Below are 9,537 nucleotides of genomic sequence, written 5' to 3'. Positions count from 1 at the left end.
ATTTTTATTCGTTTTTCGATACGTGCGTTTTTTTGGAATAATGGAATTTTTTATAGGATAAATATTTTTATTAATAATTGCTGCAAATTGAATATAATTTTAATAATTATTAATTAAATAATCAATTTCGAAAAAGGTTTTTAATATTAAAATAGTTAAATTAAAGTAAAGCGACTGAATTATTGTTATATATGAATAAGAGAACTTGTTATTAATTTTTCTTATATTTTATACTAAAAAACTTTTTCTCTATTCGAAATAGTTAGTTTAATTATTAATTTTAATAGTGTTTACAGATAATTCTTCCATCTATAGTTGAATTTTTTGATATTTGTCCTTTATTTGTATTATTTAAAACACAATTGGAATGCATGAAACGACGATTCCATATTTCTTCAACTCTGCGTATGACCTTATGTAAGTTTGATTCATTTGTTTGACCAAAAATATTTTTTTCACTTGCCATATCAATAACTAATTAAATAAATCTTAATAATTACACAAGACGATAGTTTATTTTTCACGGGAAAAAACGAAGTGAACTGAAATGTCGAAAAAATCAACTTTTACATCTAATTGTCAAGGAAACTTAATTGTAAAAATTCATTAAAAAAATGTATTAGCCAATTATAAATAAATTTAGTATAAACAATACTTATTTATTTTAATTGTATTATTGGTCAAAGAATGCAATATTTTATGAATAATACAGAGAATTATTAAATATATTTTGAAGAAAAACCTTTTGTATTTGTTTGTTTATTTATTACATTACTTTACAAATGATAGAGATTTTTTAATGAAAGTTCAAGTGGAATAAATTGCTATTTCCATTTAGTTATTAACAAAAAACATCATGCCATGCGATTATAATTAACATAAAAATTTATTAAGTTGAATATATAATATAGTTTAACAATTTAATTAATAATTGAATTAATGACATAATAATTCTGATAAAAGAAAATAACAGGAGATTTGAATTAATTTTAACGACTTTAACAAATCGAAAATAACTTTAGGGTTTAACTACCTTATAGGTTTAATTATTATTTGCATTTTTAATGTTATTATTATTATTTATTTATTTTTTTAACAATAACGGCTATCTTTGTAACTTCAATATATATCAAGAAAATGACAAGTCATCCAAGAAAATCAAGGAAATTTTAGAGAAATATTAAGATACAGAACCCAAGGAGATGACCGTTTAAAATTATTTTTGGAAGCTGAAGAAACAATAATATATACAAGTGAAACACTTAAAAATGAAATAATTGAATCCTGTAATAAAATTATTTTAAATAAAATCGTAACAAACATAAATGCCCAAAGTTGTTTCAAAATACTTGCTGATGAAACGGCCGACATTGGTGGAAGCGAACAAGTAACTTTGTGTGTTCGATATTTAGATGTTGAAAATATGATTATCAAGGAAGAATTCTTCAGTTTGTGCCTACAACAGATACTACTGGAAAAGGTTTATATATTATTATTCAAAGTTTACATTCATTTGGTGTAGAAACAAAATACCTTAGAGGACAGTGTTACGATGGATGTGCTTCTATGTCTGGTCAATTTAACGGAGCTCAATCTCTTATTCACCAAAGTTATCCGCTTGCGACGTTTGTTCATTGTGCTGTTCATGTTTTAAACCTTGCTATTTCTTATTCATCTTCTATACAAGAAACACGAAATTGATTAGGAACAACATCTAAAGTTAGAGATTTTTTCATATACCCAAAGCGAAAAGATGTGTTGAAAAGTCAAATCGAAGAAAGTCAAAAATGTATAACTAAAAAATCATTAAAACAATTATGTGCGACTAAATGAGTTGAACGTTTTTATGCTGTCAATGATTTTCTTGAGCTTTTTGTGTACCTAATTGAATCGTTATTTATAATTTCGAAGTGGAATGACACTGAAACATCATCAAAAGCAAGTAATTTACGAACATCAATACTGAAAGGAGATTTTATTATTTGTTTACTTATTATAAATAAAGTATTTAGTTATGAGTTACTTTGTTTAAAACAACTTCAAAGAAATTAGCAGGTACACAGCATTGTTATTATCAATGGTAGTAAGGCACATTGTTGTGAGTTTATAAATACACTAACTGACAATACAGAAAGTATATCTATGATAGTCATAATTGATAATAAACAATCCGTGACTGCTACATTGATATCATATAAACCATTTAGCTACCTGTATTTGTAATCATATCATCATGTGTATTATACATGTATATTAACTCAAAAATTTGAAACTTTAAATGTTTATATCTAATAAACTAATAAAGTTATATTAAAAATTCAAATGCCATTTACTATTTAATTAAAAATCCAAACATTTTATTATATTCAAAATATGTGTTCCCATTTAAAAGACAAAAAGACAAAGTTGACACCCTTACAAGGCATAAGGGATGAACATAAAAAGTTTTAAATAGTTAATAATTCAAGAATAATGTGTAACTAAAGAAAACCAAAAATAATGTTTAAATTATATTTATTCTACAAGTAAATGAGTGGGTTATGATAAAAAAATCAGTCTGTATACTGTAGTATAGTTATCATTTGTAAAGCTGGAAGTAAAACATTTTTGTAATGTTTGGTTTAATTGTAATTTCCTGATCTATTATTACTAGACCAGGAATTAAATATTTATAAACATTTTTGAAAATGATAGTATTATTAATTTTGCAAAAAGAAGAAAAACAAAATATTTTAGTATATAAGACGAAATGGAATGAATCGTAGAGGAGAGATGACCTCGGGAGCACCGAAGGTAATCTCTTTTCGCGCGATACGTTTATGACATTAAGTTTTCATTTTGTGTATTGTTTTATAGTGTTTTTAGTGTATATTTTTAGTGTATATTTATTTTGTATGTTTTGCATTGTTTAATTATATCTATAATAAATACATTTGAGTTATTATTAAACTTTTATTACTTTAAGTTAAGACACTAGGGTTGTTTCTTTTAAGATACAACAATACCAAAATTTCAAATTTCAAATTATTTGTTGTCAATTCCTAAAATAGTAATTAGAAAAATAGTAAGTTTTTTTTACGTCAGTAAACATTTCTATAATTTTCGTTTGTGAGGTTCATTAAAAGTTGGACACCACCCGAGAAATCATTCAAAATACGTCACTGGTAATACTACTAACTCTCCGGTGAGTCCCAAAAAAGAACAAGTTATATAACAGCTTGCTATTTTGTAACACTACATCAGCAAAAATAATAAATGTTCTACATAAGAAATATTTTAAACTAAATTTAATTTAATTTTCAACAAATTGTGATAACGAAGAAAACAAGAAAGGTAAATATAACTAAATAAGCATCATAAAATAAAAATAAGTTATTAATTTATTTTTAAATTTCTTATGAATTGATTATATGTAGATAATATTATTTAAAATTAATAATACATTAAAAATATTAAAAGTGGTTTGTGGATTATACAAATAATGATTATAGCACATTATGTGCTTTAGGTTAAGGTTGAAATAAACGTAAAAACGTTAAACGTTAAAACGTTTAAACGTTAGAACGTAAAAAAAAAAATTGATTAATAAATTATTTTAATTTATTTAAACCTAACTCTTCATAGTAAACTTTTATAAAATTTTTAGAAAATACAACGAGTTCGTTACAAGCTGTAGAAAAGTTTTTGGTATTTATTGACTTAGGTATGTCAATCTTTAACAATAAAATTTGTAATGGACATTGTTTGTCATGCGACATAATTAAAGAACGGTTTTTCGATTTGTGATAATTTAGACATGTCGAGATATTTTTAACGCATGTTTTTGCGTATAATTGTGGTACTCTCTGTTCACTGGTATCACTTTTGCCATCCAAAACATCCAGTGAATAATTACCAGAATTTATTTCCTCAAGTAATTTTGATATTAAAGAACAAAAGCATTTTAAATTCGAATTCACATTGTCATGAAAATATTCTCCTATTAGTTCATTTAAAGAAACTAATGTTTTATACATTATATCAAACATTTTAGTTGTCTTATGAATTGCATCAAAAATTTGTCTCACAAAATTTGTATACATTACATCATTACTATTTACTTTTTCCGTTTCACAAAAATCAATTAGGAAAAATACATAGTCGCAATACTTAAACAGTATTTCTGTATAAATGCACTTGATAACTCTTAATATATGTTCTTTTTTACAATGAAAATTTAGTCTGTCTGCTGGATGTCTAAGAATACGGTCTACGCTTATAACTTGATCATTAAATACAATATAAATAGGCTTCAACGATTTCCATCCACTTTCTTTGGTAATTGCATTTATTAGTTCGATTCCCTCTTTTTGATTAATATTTTCATATAAATAAACTGGATGTCTGACACTACTAAAAAATATATATATAGTATAATTTATTAATAATATTAGCACTCATTCTTCGTTAAATTTTCAGATTAAAATTTGTTAATTTTTTTTTAGACCATTTTTTGTTCACTAAAATAAATAAGAGAAGTTGAAGAAAACAAATACCACGGGTAAAGTGAATAACGTAAATATTTTTTTTTCAGACGAATAAACAGTTTCATGAATTATACGACATTATCGTATATTTTTTGATATCAATAGATAATTATTATTTCTAAAATTAAATTTTGATTACATTATAATAATTATACAGTTAATAACTTAAGGAAGCAACAATTATTGGTAAATTCAGTAAATAAAACATTTTGTCTAGTTAATGTGCCAAATAACAATTATAAATAGCCTTGGTTCTATTTTATTCGCAATCATAGAGGGAGCTCTCTAATTGTAGAATAATTTTTTAAATCAATTGGTTGTACTAGAAAAAATGGAATAAATTTGACGTTAATCTATACAATTTTTAAATAAATTTTCTTACCCTTCTTCATATAAATTTAAAACTTGTTCAAATCCAAGATTATTGTATAAATTTGTAGAAATTTCAACATAATACATATTAAGCCATTCACTTAAATAATAACTCAACTCAAAGTTTTTATTTTGTTGTGCATTATAGTCTTTTAGATTCTCTTCAAGTGAGAACTTTGGTTTATGATTGTTAACAATTAAACTATTTTTTTTTTTAATTTTTTGGTAGGTTTTGTGACCTTTTCCTTCAATAAAATTGTTCACATCTAAAATAACCTTATAAGCATCTTTTATTGTGTTTGGATCGTTTAGGTCAATAAAAATCTGTATATTTTGTTGACTTTTTAATGTTGCATATTCGACAAAAGTATAAATTTCATCTACTATAGGTATAGAGAAAGTTTTTTTTGCACTCGCTAATATTTTAAAATCTATGTTGCTAAGATAGTTCATTACATTGTATAACTGTTCAAACATGGTTTTTGAATTTTCCACAGCACTTTGAAGTAAAACTGTACAACTTAATAAATTATCTCCCTGGTTGAAGTCATAATATTCTTGACATCGTTTAGCTATAGCGCTAATATGATCAATAAATGTTTTTATGACTTCCGCATACATGTAATTTAATATATGAATAATAGCATCGAACTTTTTTGATAGTATTATACGACTGCCTTTGCAAATAACATCCTTAATATTATAATTTATCCCTGTAGAAAGATTAATTTTCAAATGCTGCATAGAATCCCAACCAACTTGTTCACTTATATGATCGATTACTACTGACAAATATTTTTCATATGTTTTTGGTTTTATTTTACAACTCACAAAGCATTTTGTAGTTAGAATCCAAAAAGTATAACAAATAGAATAAAATAACTTGGGTAACATGATTCACAATTTAACATGCAAAAAATTTTATAGTTAGTAAAATTTTATTAGAACTTATTTATTTTTATGTTAAATATAAATATAGTACCTAACATATTTAATGATAATATTTTAAGCAAATGCAGCTGTTGATTATTTGTTAATTCTTTGAATAATAAGTTGATATAATTTTTTTTATTTAATTTTTACTTAAAACTGGCTAACATCAAATTTTTAATTGGCGACCTATTTTTTTACACCATTAGATTTAATATAAAATTTAATATATATAAAAAGTATATAAAAATGGATATAACAAAATATACACTACTGTAATATTTTTATAATTTCTCTGTAAAAATTATAATATTAAATTATAAAATATAAATTTCGTTCTTTATTTAATTGCTATAATACATATTTATTCATAAATTATACTTTTAAATCTAAGGACTACTAATTAGGACATAAATATAGAACTAAGAGTTCATTTTGTTTTTGGAATAATCCACCAATTTTTTAAAATTAAACACTATCTACAGAATTGTATCGAAGCGTTTCTTATGATAGTGTTTTTAATCACTGTCAGATATACTTGTCCCATCTATTCTAGCACTGTGCTACGACCTCACTTTGCTACCGTTTTTTAATTTATTATTATTCTTAATTGTAATTAATGTATTGATATAATATACAATATTATATAATTAATGTTAGATATTATCTATACTTGTTCCAACTATGCTACGTTCACACTTTGCCGCGACCCCACTGTGCTACAGTTTATTTTTTATATAATAAAATATTATTTCAAAAAAGTAATATGTAATTTAAAGCATTATTCATTATATAAGTTTATTAATTCATTATTCAAACACATAGTAGAGTTTTTTTAACTCTTCGGAAATGGTAATGTATTTTTTTTTAGCTTCTATGCGAATCTGAGAAGGTATTGGTTTTACTAAGATGTGTTTTTTTTTTTTTTTTTGTGTCTGTTACCACTTTTTCTCAGCTCTCACCGAACCGATTTCTTTCAATGATACGTCAAAAGATCACAAATTGTATCTAGTCGAAGACATTACCCTCAAAAATTGAAAAAAATTCCTTCGTTTCCCGTAAATGGGGGAAACCTCCGAAAAAATGACAAATTTAAAAATCGCTAATTTTCGAAATTTTTTCAATTTTTTTTACTAAAAATTGCCATAACTTTTTTAAAAATAAACAGATCAATATAATTCTTTTTTTTATAGATGCACTATGTCATTACCTATCATTTGGTATATTTTTTTTTTATATCTGACACTTAACCTACCCAGAGGGGGGGATTTAAAATGACAACTTTTTTACAAAAAATTAATGTTTTCAACTTAAATTTTGAAAATGTTCCGGAAGGTCTGACACTTTTATATATATCTTAAATTAAAGCTAATGTAATATACTTTATTATGAAAAAAAAAAATTTCGGACTTTATCTTATCTTCATGGTGAAAATGGCTACCGAATGCTATTTTTGTGTGAAAATTTTCGATTTTGTATTTTCCATTTTTAACTTTATTATGCTATAACTTTTTGAAAAATGTATGAATCATTACAATTTTTTTATGAGAAGTAGTATTTATATAGATCTTTCATTCGACATACTGTTTTTTTAAATCGGACCATTTCCCTAAATACAGGGGGGATTCAAAACATAAAAATGCATATAGAAAGTAGAACTTTTTCAACGTAACTTTTGAAAGTGTTCCGGAAGGTCTGACACTTTTATATATATCTTAAATTAAAGCTAATGTAATATACTTTATAATGGTAAAAAAAAATTTCGGACTTTATTTTATCTTCATGGTGAAAACAGACATTAAACTTAATAAAAAAAATACGATTTTTGTAAAAAAATTCTTTTTTATATTTTTAACTTTATAATGCTATAACTTTTTGAAAGATGTATGGATTAATATAATTCTATTTCTGTAGATGTATGGTGTTTTTACCTATCATTTGGTATATTTTTTTTATAAATCTGACTTTTTACCTGCTTACAGGGGGGGATTCAAAATGACAACTTTTGCACAAAAAATTGACTTTTTCAACTTAAATTTTGAAAGTGTTCCGGAAAGTCTGACACTTTTATATATATCTTAAATTAAAGCTAATGTAATATACTTTATCATGGAAAAAAAAAATTTCGGACTTTATTTTATCTTCAAGGTGAAAATGGCTACCAAATGCTATTATTGTGTGAAAATTCTCAATTTTATTTTTTACATTTTTAACTTTATAATGCTATAACTTATTGAAAAGTGTATTGATCAATATAATTTTTTTATGGGAAATACTATTTTTTAATAATCCCTTTTTCATTCGACATACTTTATCTTAATCAGGATATTAATAAGGAACTAGCAGTTTATGAAGCTTTTGGAATAATCCACCAATTTTTTAAAATTAAACACTATCTAAAGATTTGCATCGAAGCGTTTTTTTTTGATAGTGATTTTAATCACTGTCAAATATCATTATACTTGATCCAACTATGCCACGTCACCACTGTGCCGCGACCCCCCTGTGCTGGGTTTTTTAGATTATGTTTGAGCCAGATTATTTTTTTTGTCAGCGCTCCGAAACATAATCACGTGTAACGAATTTTTTTCTATTTAATTCTTTTATAAGTGTCCCTATTTCCCATAACATGGTAGGCGTGTTACAATACTATCTGTTATGTTATATATATATATTTTTTTTTTTTGTGATTTTTATAGATAGATTGCATATTATCAGTACAATGTAGCGACGCAGTGCATTTTATTCAGGGGTGTTCCAACATCTTGCAAGCTATGTTTAACTGTTTAAAACCAGTCGCTTACTTGGGGCGTATACCCGTCGTGCTTAGCGGTAATGCCGTGCTTATTAGGCCCGGTGGGTACCCGAAAACGTTCATCGTATTCTCTAATGATAAAAGTGTAGGCGTAAATCTGTTTTAACCTGTAAGTGGTACGGTAAAAAAAATAACACTAGTGGTATGAATGCGGTCTTCTAGACCACTCAATTTTATTAATAATGTTTGTACCAAAATTTTTCATTAAAATATCATTTAATTTGAAGAAATATTATCACTATAGTGTAAGCTTTCATTTAACAAATGTTTTTCGATTCAAATTTAATTTGTTTCAAGAAATTAATTAACATTTTTATTTTATTAATTCAACGGGCTGAGCCCTTTTTACATGGATATGTACAATTAATACAATAATTAAGTTTATAAGTACATTCAATACACAATTACATAATATCGTACAAAGTAACAATTTTTTAGAAGTTAACCATTTTAAATTAAGTGTTGAACAACGAACTAGATAAAATGTATGTCCTTATTGGCGCTAGACATTAAACACCTCAATGGCTCATTAACTAAATAATTTGTGGTAGCATATGGGACAAAAAAGGGAGTATAAGTTCTGGTAGAGCACTGAGGAACCTTAAAATTAATAAGAGAAACCAGTGCAGAGGACTCGACCTTACCATTAATTATTCCTTCTAAAAATCTGATGCCTGCAGTATACCGCCGTTCAGCTAGAGGCTGTAGTCCCAGTTCATTGGCTATTGGAGAATAGTCATGCGAAGTACATGGAATTTTAAGTAAGGTACTGGCAAAACGCAAAAATTTGCGTTGAACCCGCTCAATTTGCAATGCTGCATGGGGATTCCAAACAACACAACCATATTCAAGTATTGGTCTTACTAGAGCACAGTATAACGTTTTAATAGATTT

General features: G+C 25.6%; 2 protein-coding genes and 1 long non-coding RNA gene across 5 annotated transcripts in view; all 3 read right to left on the bottom strand.

The window, feature by feature from the left end:
- Positions 1–309, bottom strand: part of LOC126909149 (sentrin-specific protease 1-like) — a 2,450-nt gene extending 2,141 nt beyond the window's left edge. The window contains exon 1 of the mRNA XM_050691571.1: positions 295–309. Coding sequence (XP_050547528.1) covers positions 295–309 — 15 coding nt within the window. The remainder of the gene's footprint in view (positions 1–294) is intronic.
- A 607-nt stretch (positions 310–916) lies between these two features.
- Positions 917–2,445, bottom strand: LOC126909151 (uncharacterized). Of its 2 annotated transcripts, none has more exons than XR_007704946.1 (3): positions 1,741–2,445; positions 1,534–1,678; positions 917–1,468 (listed from the first exon to the last, which is right to left on the bottom strand). It is a non-coding gene; the product is annotated as an uncharacterized LOC126909151 (long non-coding RNA). The 2 variants fall into 2 exon arrangements; XR_007704945.1 differs by having other exon boundaries at positions 923–1,471.
- Positions 2,446–3,582: 1,137 nt separating this feature from the next.
- On the bottom strand, positions 3,583–5,819 carry LOC126909150 (uncharacterized). 2 transcript variants are annotated; one of them, XM_050691572.1, is made up of 2 exons: positions 4,909–5,819; positions 3,583–4,392 (listed from the first exon to the last, which is right to left on the bottom strand). In XM_050691572.1, the coding sequence occupies exons 1-2, from the start codon at positions 5,790–5,792 to the stop codon at positions 3,591–3,593; spliced, it is 1,686 nt and encodes a 561-aa protein (XP_050547529.1). In that variant the 5' UTR covers positions 5,793–5,819; the 3' UTR covers positions 3,583–3,590. The 2 variants fall into 2 exon arrangements, with proteins under 2 accessions (XP_050547529.1, XP_050547531.1); XM_050691574.1 differs by having other exon boundaries at positions 3,583–4,389.
- Between the last annotated feature and the right edge of the window lie 3,718 nt (positions 5,820–9,537).

This window comes from Daktulosphaira vitifoliae, unplaced genomic scaffold (assembly GCF_025091365.1).
Source record: "Daktulosphaira vitifoliae isolate Bord-2020 unplaced genomic scaffold, ASM2509136v1 Scaffold_149, whole genome shotgun sequence".
Taxonomy (NCBI): Eukaryota; Metazoa; Arthropoda; class Insecta; order Hemiptera; family Phylloxeridae; genus Daktulosphaira; species Daktulosphaira vitifoliae.
Note: the sequence above shows the minus strand (reverse complement) of the source record. Positions and strands in the feature narration are given on the sequence as shown.